Consider the following 19,263-nt stretch of genomic DNA (forward strand, 5'->3'; position numbering starts at 1 on the left):
GGTGAGCTCGGGGCCGGGGGCGACCCCGGCGGGGCGGAGGGGCCGCCCGGGCCTTGGCCCCTCCTGGACCGGGAGCCCCTCGTTGGGTAGGGATGGTCTCCGTTGCCGAACTGTATTTCCCAAGCGCTTAGTCCAGTGCTCTGCACAGAGTAAGCGCTCAATCAAGCAGCGTGGCTCAGTGGAAAGACCACAGGCTTGGGAGTCGGAGGTCATGAGTTCGAATCCCGACTCCGCCACTTGTCAGCTGGGTGACTGTGGGCAAGTCACTTCACTTCTCTGGGCCTCAGTGACCTCATCTGTCAAATGGGGATTAACTGCGAGCCTCACGTGGGACAACCTGATGACCCTGTATCTCCCCCAGCGCTTAGAACAGTGCTCGGCACCTAGTAAGCGCTTAACAAATACCAACATTATCATTATTAATCAGTAGGATGCAATGAATAAATGAATGAATGAAAGGATGGATGAATGGATAGATAATAATAATAATGATAATAATGAATGAATGGATGGATATTAATAATAATGTTGGTATTTGTTAATAATGTTGGTATTTGTTAAGCGCTTACTATGTGCAGAGCACTGTTCTAAGCGCTGGGGGAGACACGGGGAAATCAGGTTGTCCCACATGGGGCTCACAGTCAATCCCCATTTTACAGATGAGGTAACTGAGGCCCAGAGAAGTTAAGTGACTTTCCCACAGTCACCCAGCCGACAAGTGGCAGAGCTGGGATTCGAACTCATGACCTCTGACTCCAAAGCCCATGCTCTTTCCACTGAGCCACGCTGGTATTTGTTAAGCGCTTACTACGTGCCGAGCACTGTTCTAAGCGCTGGGGGAGATACAGGGGAAAGAGGTTGCCCCCCGTGGGGCTCCCAGTCTTCACCCCCATTTTCCAGATGAGGTCACTGAGGCCCCGAGAAGGGAAGTGCCTTGCCCACCGTCACCCAGCTGACAAGGGGGCAGCGTGGGGATTCGAACCCATGACCTCTGACTCCCCAGCCCGGGCTCTTGCCACTGAGCCACGGGATGGATGGATGAATGAATGGATGAATGAATGAATGAATGGTGGCCTGTGAGGGAAGCCCCGCCCCTCCCCCCCCCCCCACTCACCGGCGGCCGCGCCGGGCGTTTCCCGCCCAAAAGGGCCTCACTGCGCATGTGCCCGGGCGCGCGCGCGCGCGCGAGGGCGGTGGGGAGCGCGCGGGATCGGCACGTGCTCCCCGCCCGATGGCACGCGACCGGAAGTGGCTGGGAGGTCGCGCGGCCCCCGCCCCCCTCCCCCATTACGTCACACCAACGTACGTCATGCGTTCCTTCCGTCCTATTTATGGAGCGCCTGCTGGGGGCAGAACACTGTACTAAGCGCTGGGGAAAGCCCAATGGGGCGACAGAGGGGGAGGGGGAAGACAGCAAAACGAGTAAAGAGGCATCAGTGGCATCATTATAAATAGAATTAGAGATTTATACACACATCCAGTCAGTCGTATTTATTGAGCGCTTCCTGAGTGCACAACACTGTGCTAAGCGCTTGGAAAGTCCAATGGGGCGACAGAGGGAGGCCATCCCTACCCAACAACAGGCTCACGGTCTAGAAGGGGGAAAGACAGACAGCAAAATGAGTAAAGAGGCATCAGTGGCATCAATATAAATAGAATTAGAGATTTATACACACATCATTATTCATTCAGTCAATCAGTCGTATTTATTGAGCACTTCCTGAGTGCACAACACTATGCTAAGCGCTTGGAAAGTCCAATTGGGCGACAGAGGGAGACCCTCCCTACCCAACAAGAAGCTCACGGTCTAGAAGGGGGAAAGACAGACAGCAAAACGAGTAAAGAGGCATCAGCGGCATCAGTATAAATAGAATTAGAGATTTATACACACATCATTATTCATTCAGTCAGTCGTATTTATTGAGCGCTTCCGGAGTGCACAACACTGTGCTAAGCGCTTGGAAAGTCCAATTGGGCGACAGAGGGAGGCCATCCCTACCCAATAACAGGCTCAGGGTCTAGAAGGGGGAAGACAGACCGCAAAACGAGTAAAGAGGCATCGAGAGCATCAATATAAAGAGAATTAGAGATTTATACACACATCATTATTCATTCGGTCAGTCAGTCGTACTTATTGAGCGCTTCCTGAGTGCACAACACTGTGCTAAGCGCTTGGAAAGTCCAGTTGGGCAACAGATAGAGTCAATCCCTACCCAACAACGGGCTCACAGTCTAGAAGCGGGGAGACAGACAACAAAACAACTAAAGAGGCATCGAGAGCATCAATATGAACAGAATTAGAGATATATGCACATCATTATTCATTCATTCAATCAATCGTATTTATTGAGCGCTTTCTGGGTGCCGAGCACTGTACTAAGCGATTGGAAAGTCCAATTGGGTGACAGAGGCAATCCCTGCCCAACAACGGGCTCACAGTCTAGAAGGGGGGAGACAGACAACAAAACAAAACAAATAGGCATCGATAGCATTAAAACACACACCCACACACACCCCCCCACACACACCCACACCATGGCCTAGCAGCAAGAGCATGGGCTTGGGGGTCGTGGGTTCCAATCCTGCCTCTGCCACCTGTCTGCTGCGAGACCTAGGGTGAGTCACTTCACTCCTCTGGGCCAGAGTGACCTCAATCTGGAAAATGGGGATGGAGACTGTGAGTTCCACGTGGGACAAACTGATTATCTTGTATCCATCCCAGTGCTCAGGACAGTGCTTGGCACATAGTAAGCGCTTCACAAATACCATCTTCATCATCACCACTCCCACCCCCACCCAACCCCAAACCATCAGTGATACATAGCTACATAAGGTGTGTGTGCAGAATCCAGGTAGAGTCCACTCGGCAAGGCAGAAATTTATCGATCGAGCAGTAGTATTTATTGAGCTCTTTCTCTGAACAGAACACTCTGCTAAGCGCTTTGGAGAGGACAATACAATTAGAAAAGAAGGTCTCTGCCCTCAAGGAGCTTACAATCTACGGGGGTTGGGGGTGAGGAGCGAGATGGACACGCAAATAAATTACATGTAGGGGGAAGCAGAAAATAGAGATAGGGACACAAATGGTTGATAAGTGCAGGAATGAGGAGGGGGATGAGCGAGTGATCAATAATAATAATAATGTTGGTATTTGTTAAGCGCTTACTATGGTGCCGAGCACCGTTCTAAGCACTGGGGGAGATCCAGGGTCATCGGTTTGTCCCACGTGAGGCTCACGGTTAATCCCCATTTTACAGATGAGGTAACTGAGGCAGCGAGAAGTTAAGTGACTTGCCCAAAGTCACACAGCTGACAGGTGGCGGAGCCGGGATTAGAACCCGTGACCTCCGACTCCTAAACCCGGGCTCGTTCCAGTGAGCCACGCTGCTTCTCTAGGAAGGACTCCTGGAGAAGAGGCGGTTTCAGAAGGCCTTTGAAGCTGGGGAGAGCAGCGGCCTGATGGCTGCAAACAGGAAGGGAGGGTCGGACAGTTAGGCGTGAGCCAGAGGTGGATGGCAGAAGAGACGAAAATGAGGCACAGTGAGTTAGATGTGTGTGGTCTGGGAAGGAGGGGGTAAAGAATAATAATAATAATGGCATTTGTTAAGCTCTTACTATGTGCTATGTGACCTGTTCTAAGCACTGGGGTAGATACAAGGTCATCAGGTTGTTCCAGTGGGGCTCACAGTCTTTAATCCCCATTTTACATATGAGGGAACCGAGGCCCAGAGAAGTGAAGTGAATGGCCCAAGGTCACCCAGCAGACAAAGTAGACCGGCGGGATTAGAACCCACGACCTCCGGCTCCCAAGCCCGGGCTCTTAGACCCCCTCGTGCGCCTTAAAGTCAGCGAGTCGGGGGTCTCTGCTTGACGCAGCGAGGAATGGGCAGCAAACTGGAGGTTCTCGAAAGAAGCACACGAAGCGATGATTTAGAAAAATGATCCCGGCACCGGAGTGGAGTACGGCCCGCAGAGGGGAGAAGCTGGAAACGAGAAGGTCTGTGAGGAGGCTGCTGCGGTTGCCAAGACAGGCTGTGACGAGCGTTTCCAGCAGCGTGGTGCTAGTCTGGATGGAGAGGAAGGGGGCAGATTCTGCAAATGTGAAGAACAAAAACCGGCGGAGTTCAGTGACCGACTAAATATGGAGGTTGAAAGAGAGAAGTCAAATATAATGCCAAAGTGGTGGGGTTGGGTGAGGGATGGGGGGTGTCTCCAACAGAGATGGGAAATTTAGGAGGAGGGAGAGGAGATTTGCAGCATGGCTCAATGGCCCAGGCTTGGGAGTCAGAGATCATGTGTTCGAATCCCGGCTCTGCCACTTGTCAGCTGTGTCACTTAACTTCTCTGTGCCTCAGTGACCTCATCTGTAAAAATGGGGATTAACCGTGAGCCTCACGTGGGACACCCTGATGACCCTGTATCTACCCCAACGCTTAGAACAGTGCTCTGCACATTATTATTATTTGGGAGCGGGGAGAAGATGAGGAGTCCTACTTTGGAGAGTTAGACTTTGAAATGCCAGCGGGAAATTCCATCTAGAGATGCCAGGGAGGCAGGAGGAGATGTGGGATTGGAGCGGAGGGAGGTCGGGGCAAGTGAAATAGATTTGGGAGTCATCCACGTGGAGGTGATAGTTGAAGCCCTGAGAATGGATGACTTCTCCAAGGAATCGGTGTAGATGGAGAATAGAAGGGGACCCAGAATGGAGCCCCATAAGTTAGGAAAACACGGGCAGAGAGGAATGAGAACAACCAGGCCAGGACCGTGTCAGAGAATCCACAGTTTTTCAAGAAAAGGGGGCGGTCCAGAGGTTTCTTTATAACACTTTGAAGCTGGTAGAGGTAACGACGAGGGGGACGGGAGAGGGCAGCCCATCCAGGAATGGTGGTTAAGAATTTTTTCCTATCATCTTCCCCAACGACCTGTTTTTGGGGTTTTTTTGCAAAGCTAAAAACCTGTGAGGGAAAAACACCCTCTAATTTTCTTTCAGAAAGAGGAATGAAGTATTTAAGAAAAAACTGCAGATATCGGTACGGTTCCCTTTACCGTATTTCAACTCCTCTTCTCCAAATAACTTTCTTCTTTCTAGCTTCAGATTGCCGGCTGAATGGAGGCGCGTTTGAATCCAAAATAGAAACACTTCCTCTCGTTTATTGTTGAAGACTTCCACTTTGTTTTCTGAGAACTAGGAGAAGCTAGAGATGCTGGTAAATCACTCCCTCTCCCACCGTGTTTTTCTACCCGCCGCCCCCCACCCCCCGGGCCTTTTTTTCAATGTATTTTCTGAGTGCTTACTGCGTGTTAAGCGCTTGTTTGCAGATTTCATCCCGGGGGCTCACCGGGAGAGAGAGCAGATGTCCCCAACCCCATCCTGGCATTTCTCTGCCACCGGGCTCCCTAATCCCTAGGCTCCCTGGCCCCCCTACCCTCCCGGCCCACGGGGTATGAGGCTTGGGGTGGGTGGCCCATAGGCCGCAGTGCCTGAGTATCCAAGCTGCCCGAGGGCTCGGAAATGATAGCAATCTGGAGAGAGCCAACCTGGCCACTGCATGAAAGCCAGAGTTTGAAACAGCAGGTCCTGTGGGTCGCCAGCACCCGCCCCCCGCCCAAGGGAAACAGGCTCAAGCAGGCCCCTTTGGAGCTGAAGGTTGCTGGGGCCGTCCTACTTCATTTCCTAAAAAGAGACCGCCGTCTCAATTGTCAGCCATGGGTTCTTTCCGAAAATTTAGGAGCTTAAACCCATCAGAGTAAGCGTAGCCCTTCTGTCGGTCCAGCTCTGGGAGTCAAGAAGATCTGGGTTCTATGCCCTATTACGCCTGGAGCTGATTAACGCGGGAATCTTTTCCTCTGCCCCGCTTCTCGGTGCCGAAGCCTCCCCCCCCCCCGCCCCAAAGACCCGTTGTCACTCTTTAAGGGAGACTCCACCACACTAGGTTTATTTCTGCTCACAAAATACACAGTCAGCTCCCCTTCTGTTTCCAGACAAGAGTTTATTTTTTCCATTTCCCCCTTCTGATTTGCCATCCCTGCACTGGGCTGGCCCGGGCCCACCCTTTTCTGGGTTTAAAAGGCCCACAGAAAGAGAATCCACACTCTCTACTGGTCACAGTTTCTCAAGTCTCCCCCTCGCACTTGCTCTTCACCTGCAAGTCTTTGGTTGCTACGGAGTTTCTCTTCATTTTGCCCAGTGGAGAACAGTTCGTTCCCTATCTGGGAGATGGTTATTCAGGCCCCAGTCTTCTCTTCTCCCGGACCAAAGCCGCTCGGCTTCCTCTGGGATTCGTTCTCCGTCCCTTTCCTCCTCCCTGGGGCTCTCCTCGTCTCTCTACTTCAGTTGCGTAGGTCCTGTCCTAAATCCGGTCCTCATCTTCAATGTTCACGGCATCCCACCCCCAGTCGGTGCCCTCCTCTGCGGGACCTTCTTCCTCACCGGTTTCCAGGAGGGAGAGGAGATGTGTCCGCCTCTGGGGAGCCCCGAGGTCGGTGAATCGGGACGGGTCGGGCCTGCTGCCGGGTTTCAGGGCAGTGGTGGGCAGCGGCAGGGAGGCCCAGAGTCCGGTCCCGGCCGCCCCGCTCCCTATCAAAGATGCCCTGAACGCAGCGGATTCCACCCTCGCCGAGCCAGGCCCCGTTAGCTCCGCTGGGCTCCTCTGGCGGCTCCTAAAATCCGCACCTCCCAGAGGGCCGGTCCGGTTCCTCTGCCCAAGTCCAGCCTTACCCTCAAAATGGGACTCTGGGCTAAACCTCCAATCAATAAGACAGGCCCCCCGCCCCGGGCTGCTCCCCTCACCTTTATTGAGACAGTCCTGAAACTTCTTGCCCCGGGTAGGGCACACCCAATCTGGCACGGTGGCCAGGGTTCGGGGATAGCATCTGCATAATCCCTATCTCCGGGGCCCCCGGAAACCCGCCAGGGTGTAGAAATCCAAATTCTTGGGTCCAAACGAGGGTCTAAAAAATAGGTGAAAAAAATTCGAAAGGAGTCCCTCTGATCCTCAGCCACGGTGGGAGAATTACAGTACGTCACGCGCTAGGCCGGAACATTCGGGGAAGAGTGAGGATGGGATGGCGTCGGGGGGCGCTCCACAGAGGGAAGTTTCTCCCCCTCGGTCCTTTGCAAAAATCGAATTCAGCCCCACCCCTGCAACTCCTCAAGGTCAGCCTCTCAGAGCAAACCCTGGCCCCCAGAAGGTCCGCAGAAAAACCCGGGTCCTCACCAACTTTGCCCACTCCAGGCTGCCACCTGGGGCTCCCGTAGGGAACGCTCAGAAATTTCGGCCTCTTTTCCAGGCTCTTGGGGGTCTTGAGCACCAAACCCTCCTGATGCAAAAAAAAATCCCCTCAACAACCGGGGTCTCGGGGTCCACGGGGAGGGCCTGCAAAGCTCCCTCTGTACCCGATCCCCCCGCCCCAATCTGGCTCTCCCCAGGACAAAGTTTGGGCGCCCGGCTAGGATCCGGAGAAGCCCAGGGTCCCGAAGGCCGAGCCCCCTCGGCAGACCTGCAGGGCCCCGGTTAGCCCTTGCTGCTGTTTCAGACTCCTCCTCCTCCTCCTCAGCCTCCCTCCCCTCCCCATCCTAGACCCGGCCCAGCCGGGACAGTAACCAGCCACCCACCCACTCCCGCAAGCCCACGTCATATCCACCCGACCCCGACCCTGGCGTCCCGAGTCTGGTACGGAGATGTCGGGGGGGGGGGGGGGGGGGGGTCAGTGAGTGTGTGTTGGAGCGCGGATGTGTATACACGGAGCCTGGTCCAAGCCCTGTGGAGTTTCCGCACCACGACCACAGGTAAGGGTTAGAGATTTCGCCAACTCCGGCAGCCCGGCAAATGACTCTCATCGGGTTGGCTGGTGCCCCACCCCCGCCCACCTAGAAAAGGGACGTAGGTGGCAGCCGAACTGCCCGCGTTCTGCCCTTCCGGAGAGTGCTGAGCCGGCGGTGGCCCGGGGGGCCGGGGGGTTAGGGGAGGCCTCCCCTCAGCTCCCCTCCTCCGCAGAGCGGGAGTCCGACTTGAGCTTGACAAACTCCCTGGCCACCTCGTCGTTGGTTCTCTGCGACAGGATGCGCAGCACCGTCAGGCCAGTCTCATCCATGTGGATGCGGCGGCCCAGCGGGCACCAGCAGGCACAGCTGCCCTTGTCCGCCATCTCCCTCAGCTGCATCACGGCCAGCCCCAGCACGCGGTCTTCCCGGGCGAAACAGTAGTCCTTGACGCACACCTGGAGCTCGTAGGCATCTGGTCCGTCCTCGTTTCCCAGGATGCTGGAGACCGGGGGGGCGGGGATGTTACCCTGGCCCATCCCGGCAGGGGTCCCCTACCGCTCCTCCCTGCCCTGCCGGGGAGTTAACGCCTAGGGGATACCGTGGCCCCCCCAGCCCAGGCCTCCTCCCCCAGCCCCGAGCTCCGACGACACTCACAAGTGGAAAGTCTCGTTGTATTTGGGGGCCCAGGTGTTGCTCTTGGACTTGGTCGTGAACTTGCGTTTCTTGTCGCCCTGGTGCGGCCCGATCATGGTCACTTCCACGAAGGGCCGGAACATGCCCGTCGTCTGCCACTTGAGATCATTGGCGGCCACCACTGTAGAAGTTGGGATGGGTCGGGAAGGGCGGCGCCACCGCCCCCCTCCCCGCCCCAGAAGAGCGGTGCCAACCAGCTCCCAAGCCGTTCCACGTGGCTTTGGGGAATGAGGGGGTGGTGTGTGTGCCTGGGCAGGGGTTGCGACTTTCGGCGCGAACCGGGCATCCTGCTGACCACCCGAAGATTCCCGGCTGGTCCCTTGAACTGCCCCCTCCCCGCCCCTTCCTCCCCCGAGACACTCCCTTCTGGCAATCTACAGCCGCGTACTCACGGGATCTGACCCGACAGCTCTGGCTAATTCCCTGAGAGAAATGGCAAGAATCAGACGGGCAAAGACGGAACGTATGCCGTGAGGGTTAGGGCCCGGGAGAGGCAGGCTGGCCGCTGGTGCCTAGCCCCGGAAACTCCCGAACCAACGCTTCTCTAATCATACTGCCCAGGCCCACCCGGGGATGCCCGCTGCTGGAATCTGAGGCTGAGGGTGGGAAGAGTCTGGAGGAGGCTGCACCTGGCTGGCCGACCCCAGCTCCCTCCCCACTTCAGGCTTCCTAGCCGGGGATCTTTCCTGGAGGTGAGGAGGGAGAAGGACTTTGCTTTCCGGGAAACCCACCCCCCAGCTCGGCCTCAGATCCCTGGGGACGCTGGCCTTTTCCGGTCGAGGCTGCAGACTCGGCTTCTCCTTCGGGGCCTGCGCCCCTTCCCACCGCCCAAGGGACCCCGGAGTCCGAACTGGCCGCACTGGGGCCCTGGGGACTCCCCTCCCCACTCGTCCTTCCTTTGGGAGAGGATCTGGTTTACCGTGGGATGGGAGACAGATGGGTTAGGCCCCGGACCCCAAGATCCAGCCTCCCACCTCCCTCCGCTCACCTTTCACGGTGACCTTGTGCTCCCCCGTGCCTGGATGAGTGAAGAGATCGACCTGGATGGACACTTCTCCCACAGGGTCCTCCACTCCGGACCCTGCGGGCAGGCACACGGAGAGGCAGTCAGGTAGGGAGACGGGAAGGCAGGTGGCGGGGGGGGGGGGGGGGGAGGGACAGGTGGGCGGATTACCCCAGCAACGAAGGGAGGACACCAACGGGGACTTGGACCTCTCCCTTCTGAGGGTGGGGAGAGTCCGACCGGGTGTCTGACTCCCCGAACCCCCAGACAACGCACTGACCTGGCCGAGTTCACTCACGCCCCCCTCTATGCCCCGTTCCCGCCTTACCCGGACCATGCAGCACAAACATCTCATTCCAGTGCAGGGAGCAGGGAGCCAAGACAGGGCGAGGGAGGAGGGAAAGGGCCTTGTCAATGTGGCGGTTTTAACAGCGTGCACGTACCCTTCTCCGGGTGCACGTCTTCACTGACATTAAACCTAATACCCTTCCCATCGTGCACTGGTCACGAACGCAAAAGCAGCAGAACGGGAAAAACAAGAGTTAGAGAGGGCCCGGCCACGCTGACGCGGTCACTCGAGGTCCGGAGAAGCAAGAGACCCAAGCCACGGAGAAAAATCCCACGGGAAAGCCCGCGGGCGGGTCAGGGGAGGAAGAGAATGTTGGGGGGGCGGGGGGAATTGGCTGCACCTCCCACACCTACCCTTAGAGACGGGGCTGCCGGCAGTGGCGGGGACCAAGAGCGAAGTGATGGAGAGAGGAGCAACACACACACACACACACGCACCCCCACCTCACCTCCCACAAGCCCAGAGTCCCCGACGGTTTAGGGCGGGAAGTGAGAAGCACGGCCTCACCAGAGCTGCGGGGAAGGAATGGGCGGCACAAATCTTTGTGAAAGCCGACCCGCTGGAATCTGGCTAGGGCTCTAGTCTATCCCGCAAAGCTTCGGATTGAAACTTGGTTCTTCCTGGGCGATTTTTCCTCTCCCCAACTTGTCTTCTCCCTCCTGCTACTTTAACACCCGAACTCTTGGTTGAAGTGGAAGTATTCGCCACCTCTGCCTCCCCCCACAACTGCCCTTTGGTGCTTACTGTACACTTTCTATACTGTTTCCCCATGAACGTATTTTAGTGTGTCTGTCTTCCCCACTGGACTGTAAACTCCTTACGGGCAGGGATGAGGTCGACTACTAGGTACACACATTCTGTTACGACATCTAACGACTACTCTCCCGAGCACCTATACAGTGCTCTGTGCTGATAGTTTCAAACCGAAGACCAGCACAGAGCTGCCTATGTACACACAGTGACGAGTGAGCAAATGATACTTGCAAAACTCAATCATCAATACGTTTTTTGGGGTCGTCCCCCGCCGGTACCTCACGAGTCACACAAATGTTCTGTTAAAAATGTGGCAGAACTATCGGGTCTGCATGACCTGCCAAATTCGAGGCCGCGGCTGGGTTAGGCCTGCACCCCGGGGGAGCTGAAGGAGCCGAGGTGTCAGGCGGCCGAGAAACATGTCGACTCCCCGGGGTGGGGGTGACTCTACGGGACGGGGAAGGCTGGACTTTATTCCAGGATTTAAACCTCCTGACTGCACCCCCCACTTTAGCAGAACTGCTCGAGGGCTCTAGCTGCGAAATGCTAAACTCTGGCTTGCAGTTTCTCTGGCTTTCTTTGCAGTCCAGAGAAACCCAGTCCATCCACGTCTCGATATTGCTTGCGAGGGAAGGCTAAGCCACTGCGGCTTCGGGGGGAGACTGCCAGGTGCGGGACCTAGCCAAGCTGCTAGGTGCTCGGCGGCAGCCGGAACGAGAGGTTTCCTGACCGGCTGAGGTTCCCCGGAGCTGGGTGACGGGAAGGGGGGAGAGGCTGGGGACCTTGATTTACAAGTCTGGTGGGGTCTGAGAAAATACCTGGACGGTGCAGGCTAGAGAAGAGGCTGGCCAGGGCTCCGGGTGAGGCCAACGGGAGTCGGTAAATAGACACCTGGCAGGCTTGTGTAGTATTTACTAAGCACTGGGAATAAATACCCGTGTCTGTCTCTCCCGCTTCCCCCATCCTACACTCGCTCTCCTCTCCCTCGGGTCCTCTGTCCACTGGGGACCTATCCCCCCACAGTGAGCCCACCCTCCTCCCCCCTGCCCCAGATCTGGCAGAATGGGCTCCCGCAAATCAAACCCCTGTCTTAGAGCTTGGGTAGTCCACAGGCTAGCAGCCAAGGAAATGGAAGATGGGTCTGAGATGAACTTCAATCTGTGACCCTTGGACATAAGCTATTCGTCCCACCCCTAAGCCCACAGCGGTTATGAACGTATCCTTGAATTATATATACTGAATTACTTATTTACTCAGATTAACGCCCGTCTCCCCCTCTGGCCTGTAAACTAGTTCTGGGCAGGGAAATGTGTCTGCTGATCCTGTCGCACTGTACTCTCCCACGTACTTAATACGGTGCTCTGCATGTAGTAAGCGCTCAATAAATACAACTGATTGATGGAGTAATACCAGCAGGCAGCCTCAGGTCTCTACAAATGGGCCAGGCCCATCGGGTACTATTAGCGGGCCAGGTACAGATAGAATCAGGCCTCTATAATTGAGCCAGGCACGGTTAGCCTCCGGGCCTGGCACGGGAGCCCGTCTGCCTCAAATCACCTCAGAAGAGATGGGAGGCGATTAGGCCTGGAGCTTGCTGGATCCTTTGTGCCGCGGAATGCTGGGGAAGCACCCTGTGGGAGCTGAACGTGAGGTCCCAAGGGAAGGCTGAGCGATCGGATCGGATAAGTCGCTTTCCTAGTGACTTAGCTCCCTCCCTCCTACACTGTAAGCTCGCTGTGGGCCGGGAATGTCTGTTTATCGTTGTATCGAACTCTCCCGAGCGCTCAGTACAGTGCTCTGCACACGGTAAACGCTCGATAAATGCAACTGAATAGGCAGCTTTGCGAACCTCCATTAGGGAAGGGAGTATGTGCTAGGGAGAGCCATCTTGGAACTGGATGTGATTCTATGCTCCCTTTGCCCAGACTGGCGCCTAATGAGCTTTTGCAGGGCATTACACCCTCCTGGTCATTTCTTAAAGGGAATCCCAGAGGTCTTCTGGCTCCTGAGGGTCCCCTGAGGCCGACTGAGCTGAGAGCACCGCTCCAAAGAGAAAGCAGATAAGCCCCTGAATGTCGGGGGCGGGGAGAGAGCCGAGGCGGGTCTTAGAGCTAGGCTCGGGAAGTTGGCTCGAGCTCCTGACGGCTCTCTCGGCGGCGGAAAGTTAAAACCACTGGGAGACGGGCTGGGAACCACTGACATCCGGGAGTTTCCGGGGTGCGTGCCGATCTCGGCTTCGGCCCGGCCCCTTCCTGGGAAGGGAGGGAGCGCGTTGCTGGATCGGTGCTCTACCAGACCGTAGGGGAAGTCTCCCGGGCGATTCCTTTAGGTCTCGGCCTGGCCCCGCTGCACCCGCACTCCCGGGCAGGTCAGGAAGGAGACGGGGAGACGAGCCGGCACTGAGGTCGGCACTGCCCGGAGGGAAAACAGCCACCTGGCAAGATGGGGGGGTGAAACCTCTCTCGGGGAGGGGAGGATGGAGGGAGAGAGACTTGGGCCAAGCTTCGGTGGGCAGTTGCCTGGCCTTTCCCCTCTCTCCCTGACCAGGGCCGGGCCCGGGAGACTAGAGGGGGACCGGGGCAGCTGCAGTTACCCTCCCAGAGGGTCTAAGCCTGGGCCCCGACTCCACAGTTCCCGCGAGTCCCGGCCCCGCCCCGGGAGAACCGAGGGGGAGCGGCAGTGGCGGTGAAGGGTGGCATTACCCTGGGCGGTCTGGGACTGCACGAAGGTCTTGATGAGCGTGTCGGTGGTCTGGGTGTAGAGGGACAGAGCGTAGCGAAGGGACTGCAGGTTGGGGCTCTTCTCCAAGAAGGTTTTCTTCAGGCCATTGCCGCCGGCGTGGAAGTATTGCTGGAGGGAACGGGAAGCCAATCACACCCTGTCCAGGGCACTGGGAAGGGGCTGCACGGAACGCGGCCGAGAGAGGGCCCTTCCCCCGTCAATCCGCCCGTCTGAGAGCGCCGACCCCGAAGCATCCGGCGTCCGGTCGAACCACCTCCCAAACAAACTGAGAAATCCTCTAGCACCCTCTGAACTCATGGGGCTGGGAACCGGAATCCCCAGCTCCCCCTAAGTCAATCAAGGCAAGCTTCTCAGAGAAGGCGGGGATTCTGAGGGAGGGGCTTAGCAAACCCCAGTGCGAAGGAAACGGGGGGGGGGGGGGGGGGGGGGGGGGGGGGGGGGAGAGAAGGCGTCCCAGGCAGGGGGAGGGGTGGGACGGAGCAAGAAGCAGCATGGCGTTTTGGACAGAGCAGGGGCCCGGTCGTCAGAAGGTCGGGGGTTCTAATCCCGGGCTCTGCCATGTGTCTGCTGTGTGACCTGGGGCCTCAGTTACCTCCTCTGTAAAATGGGGATTGAGACCGTGAGCCACACGTGGGAAAGGGACTCACACCCATATGCTTCTATCCATTTTGTGCAGTGACCGGCGCATGATAAGTGCTTAACAAATACCACCGTTAGTATGATTATAATTATTACTGAGGCCATGAAGCATCAATCCAGAGCCCCGGTGGGGACCCCAGGGTCCCACGCATCTCCAGAGACAGAATGGACGCGGCGAGCCTCACGGTCCACGGCCCCCGGGCCCGCAGGGATCGTCTCCTCTAGCCTGGGATGCGCAGGGCTGGGGGCGAGGGGAGGGACAGCTCACCTTGATGGTGTCCAGGGCGAGATCCAGGACAGCACACTGCTTTGGGGTCAGGCTCCGAGTCTCCTCCCGTACCATGTGATCCTAAAACCGAGATCGGGGGCAGGAGCGGGGGGCATCGATTTCATCCGCTGACCTACGGGACCTACTCCGCTTACTGGGCAGGGAGGGAGGGGAGAGCCCTGGTCGAGGCACCTGGATAACTTACAAGAGAAGGGAACGACACAGTCTCTGTCCCCAGGGGATCTATAGTGGGGGAGAGAGTCGGTGTAATTTGAAGAAGGATGGGGTCGCCCATCAGGATCAACGGACGATCCTACGTTCTGAGACTTCAGGACGATCCAAAGGGCAGAGAGCTAGGGGGAAGTCAGACAGCTGATGCACCGAGACAACCAGCTCACAAGCAAATGGCTGCGGCGTCCTCCCTCCCTTCCCCACCGTTGGGCCATCCCCCGCAGGGCTCTAGCCATCCAGGCACCGGGAGTAAGTTGGTTTTCCCACACCGAGCGGCAGTTTTCCGCCCGAATCCCCAGCCCAAACCCCCTCGGGAGCTCAAAGGGCTCAGCGGTGTCTGCTGACTTTGTCCCCAGCCAGAGGGGAGAAACACACCATCGCTCCAGCCCGGGCATCCCACCCCCCTGCACCTCATCCCACTGCAATCCTCCACACCCCCCGCCCTACCTTGAGCTTGGAGAGATGGCCCAACTCCTTGGCAGCTGAGAAAATCAGTTGGGTGCCCTGGGGGAGAGAAGGAGCAAAAATATTGACCGAGTGATTGCACACTGGGTGCAGTGAACCGTATGGATGTGGAGAAGCAGCGTGGCGTAGTGGATAGAGCCCGGGCCTGGGAGTCAGAAGGTCCTGCGCTCTCATCCTGACTCGGCCACTCGTCTGCTGTGTGACCTCGGGCAAGTCATTTCACTTCTCTGGACCTCAGATACTTCATCTGTAAAATGGGGATTAAGACCGTGAGCCCTGTGTGGGACAGGGACCGTGTCCAACCAGATTATCTTGTAGCTATCCCAGCGTTTAGCGCTGTGTCTGAAACACAGTGAGTGCTTAACAAGCACCTCAATTAGTATTATTATTACACTCTATGGGAGAGATATATTCGAATCCAAATAAACGTACGTTGGAATGAACTCAAATACACAAGTGCCGCGGATGACCGTAAATAAACAAAAGTACTGGAAATGGCTTGGGTGTGGGGGAGGAGATAAGGAAGGCTGGTTGGGGGAGGTGGAATTTTAGCAGGAGAGAACGACAATTGACAGATTTGGAGAGGGAGGGAACAGGAGAGCAGAGGTGGGTGAGTCAGGAGCGAAGCACAATGATCAGGCTAGCTCGGGAGAAGCAAACAGAACGAGGAGGCAGAGCGTGCAGACATGCCAGCTGGGGACAGCCTTGAAGCCAATTTTGAGTGTTTACTTGAAATGGAGAGAAATGGGAAGCCGTCAGAGGGTTTGGAGGAGTGGAGCGATGGGTGCCGAGTGATGCTTCAAGGGGAGGATCCAGGCAGGACACCGGAAGGCGGGAAGAGGCGAAAGGCGGGAAGCCAGAGCGAGGAGGCCGATAAAAGCCTCGCTGCGACACGGCGAGGGCCTGGACCGGGACGGTAGCAGGTTGGGTGGAGAGAAAGGGATATGGAGGCCTGGCCCCGCTGGCTACTGTTCCTCTGAGCTGGAGCAACTCCAGGGCCCTGCAGGATCTATCTCGGGCAGGCAGGCAGACACACACGCAGGACACGGATGGGCACTTCCCTGACACCCACCCAACCAAGGGGAATTTCACTACGAGGCTCTATACCAGGCAGCTGTCCCCAGGACTGGATCGATGCAGATAAATCAGAGATGAAAGGCCAAAGTGCTGAGGAGCACTGATTGCTCTTACGGCATCTGGTGGCCCCCCCCTCCCTCCCTACTCCCACCCCACCGGTACTGCTGCACACGCCCATAATTTATTTTATTATCTGGTTTTTTATTATCATCTGATAATTTATTGTCATCTGGCAACCGCTAAACAACTTGAGGCATTTGTTATCTGTCTCCCCCGCTGGACTGTGAGCTCCATATGGGTAGGGAGAGTGCCTACCAATTCTGCTGTAAAAGGAAGAGGAAAAAACCCTCTTTTTCCCCCTTTCCCTCTGCTCCTCCCCCTCTCCTTTCCCATCCCCTCAGCACTGTACTCGTCTGCTCAACTGTATATATTTTCAGTACCCTATTTATTTTGTTAATGAGATGTACATCACCTTGATTCTATTTATTTGCTATTGATTTAATGAGATGCTCATCCCCTTGATTCCATTTATTGCTATTGTTTTTGTCTACCTCCCCCGATTAGACTGTAAGCCCGGCAAAGGGCAGGGACCGTCTCTGTTACCAATTTGTCCATTCCAAGCACTTAGTACAGTGCTCTGTACATAGTAAGCGCTCAATAAATACTATTGAATGAATGAATGCTGTACTGGACTCTCCCTAAAGGTTAGTTTAGTGCTCTTCACAGGGTAAGCACTCAATAAATACCACTGATTTTTTTTTAAATGGGATTTAAGGGCTTACTCTGCTCCCTCTAGATCGTAAGCTCTTTACGGGCAGGGAATGTGTCCACTGATTCCGTTGTACCGTGCTCTCTTAGAACAGTGCAGTGTACCTGGTAAACACGCAATAAGTATCACTGATTGATTGTTTGCCAGGCACTGTACTAAATGGGGGAGTAGATACAAACTAATCAGGTTGGGCACAGCCAACGGGGCTCACAGTCTTAATCTCTATTTTACAGCTGACGAAACTGAGGCACGGAGCAGTTACGGGACTTTCCCAGGTCACGCAGCCGACAAGCGGCAGAGCGGGGATTAGAACCCCGGTCCTCCGGCTCCCAGGCCCGTGCTCTTCCCACTAGGCCACGCTGCTTCTCTATTAATCGGTACCCGAACTCAGACCGAAGCGAGGCTTTTGCAAACCCGTGTCGTGACTCACAAATCTAATTAAGGCGCTGTACATCAGGCAGTGGGATGACAGAACGAGAGATCTAGACCTACGCAGCCCACCATGGAAACACCAAAGACTTTGACACGCAGCTAAACATCTTGAGGCATCTGTACAGGGCCTCCTCTGCGCTAAGCACTGCTAGGCGCTGGGGTCGATACGATCCAGTCGGATCAGACCGTCTCCATCCCACCTGGAGGCCCCCAGCCTAAAAGAGCACTTACTTTCCATTTCGCAGATTAGCTGAGGCACGGAGAAGTTCAGGGGCCCGCCCGAGGCCAAACAGCAGGCCAGGGGCAGGGGCGGGATTAGAACGCAGGTCTCCTAATTTCCAGCCCCGGGCCCTTGTTGTTGTGAGGCCTCCGTCCAAGACAAAGCTTTGCAAAACACACAAAACCTTCAAACACTCGGTAGTAGTAATATCTCTGAAGCGCTCGCTGCTCTGCACTAGGCCCTCGGGAAGTACGGAATTAAGGAGCGGCGTGCTCTGCACACAACGAGCTTATACTCTTTTGGACACGGAGCTAGCAGCGTGGTGTAGTGGAGACAGCCCGGGCCCGGGAGTCAGAAAGACCCGGGTTCTAATCCCGGCTCCGCCACTTGTCTGTTTTGTGACCCTGGGCAAGGCACTCCTCTGTACCTACGTCACCTCCTCCGTAAAAATGAAAATTAAGACCGTGAGCCCCACGTGAGACAGGGACTGCGTCCAACCTGATCACCTTCTATGTCCCCCAGAGCTTAGAACGGTGCTCGGCACGGAGTAAGCGCTTAACAAATACCATCGCTATCATTATTAGCTCGCGGGGAAGTTACCACGGCAAAGCCACGAATAGCAGCACGCCCCCGGGTCTGACGGCTCGGCCGCTGCGGTCGACGAGGGGAGGGGAGACGTTGGGGAATTCAGACCATAACGTGGCACAGCAGTCAGGATGTTTGCTCACCTTCTTCCGAGTCGGGAAGCGCCCAGTTCTTCTAGACCTTTTAAAAACGCTGGCTACCGAGAAGACACCTGGGCTCTGGAAATGACTGAGCAAACCTGGTCACCCTGAAAAGCTGCCCCGCAGACAGTCACTGCCCAGCTGCGGTGGGCAGAGAACCCTAGAGGCCCACACTCGAGAACGATTATAAGCCACCTCACCAAATCAGCCAGGCGTTAGGGACCGACGAGCCTAAAGAGAATCCAGGTCGGATGCCCCAGGGAAGCCAAAGACACAGTCGAAAATCCCCAACGGCACAACGGTTACCCAGAGCTAAGCCCGGCCAGAATTCCGTTACCTAGGCAGCGTGCGCCGACCAACGACACCGTGACCCCCGGGGACTGGAGAAGGCCGGCACCGGAGGGTGGCGGCGAAGGGTGGGATCGGCCTCCAGACGAAACTAAAGGTCGACAGAGCTTTAGTGCTGGGCGACCTCCCCGACACCCGTGACGCTGGGCTCCACAGAAGCAACACATCCGGCTAGTTGAGCCCCCGGTCGGCATCACTCACGGGCCACGAGCGACATCAACGGCAGGGCCGGGGCACAAGTCCTGACGTTCCCGCCGGCCTCCCGGCCTCGAAGCTACGCTCACCTCGGCACTCACCCGCCGGATGGGCCCCGTGAGGAGCTTAAACGACAACAGGAAAGAGGAACAACTACTACGTGGTGAGCTGAAACTGTGAAACCGTAAGGAAGGAGAACAGACGAAATGTCCCGAGGACACAGTAACACGGAGCTTCAGGCTGTACCCTGGTGAAGACTGGGCGCCGACTGCCGGGGAAAGGCCAGCATGGCTTACCGCGACGAAGAAAGAGTGGTTATTTAGGGACGTTAGCTTCATGAAGAAGGCCTGGTCTGGAAGCTCCTTGTGGGCCGGGATCGTGTCTACTTACTCTATTATTATTCTGGCATCTGTTAAGCTCTTACTGTGTGCCCAGCACTGTTCTAAGCACTGGGGTAGATAGAAGGTAATCAGGCTGTCCCACGTGGGGCTCACAGTCTTCATCCCCATTTGACAGACGGAGTAACTGAGACCCAGAGAAGTGAAGTGACTTGCCCAAGGTCACACAGCAGACAAGTGGCGGAGCCCGG

General features: G+C 56.3%; 1 protein-coding gene across 9 annotated transcripts in view; it reads right to left on the reverse strand.

The window, feature by feature from the left end:
* Nucleotides 1–7,705: 7,705 nt before the first annotated feature.
* Nucleotides 7,706–19,263, reverse strand: part of UNC13B (unc-13 homolog B) — a 203,398-nt gene continuing 191,840 nt past the window's right edge. For 6 of the 9 annotated variants that reach the window (XM_029060733.2, XM_029060732.2, XM_029060731.2 and 3 more), the window contains 7 exons: nucleotides 14,891–14,947; nucleotides 14,213–14,293; nucleotides 13,266–13,413; nucleotides 9,905–9,961; nucleotides 9,447–9,539; nucleotides 8,420–8,579; nucleotides 7,706–8,263 (listed from right to left, as the gene is read on the reverse strand). In XM_029060733.2, coding sequence (XP_028916566.1) covers nucleotides 7,978–8,263; nucleotides 8,420–8,579; nucleotides 9,447–9,539; nucleotides 9,905–9,961; nucleotides 13,266–13,413; nucleotides 14,213–14,293; nucleotides 14,891–14,947 — 882 coding nt within the window. In that variant the 3' untranslated portion in view covers nucleotides 7,706–7,977. The remainder of the gene's footprint in view (nucleotides 8,264–8,419; nucleotides 8,580–9,446; nucleotides 9,540–9,904; nucleotides 9,962–13,265; nucleotides 13,414–14,212; nucleotides 14,294–14,890; nucleotides 14,948–19,263) is intronic. The other 3 variants (XM_029060735.2, XM_029060734.2, XM_029060727.2) reach the window with 1 other exon arrangement.

This window comes from Ornithorhynchus anatinus, chromosome 3 (assembly GCF_004115215.2).
Source record: "Ornithorhynchus anatinus isolate Pmale09 chromosome 3, mOrnAna1.pri.v4, whole genome shotgun sequence".
Lineage (NCBI taxonomy): Eukaryota > Metazoa > Chordata > Mammalia > Monotremata > Ornithorhynchidae > Ornithorhynchus > Ornithorhynchus anatinus.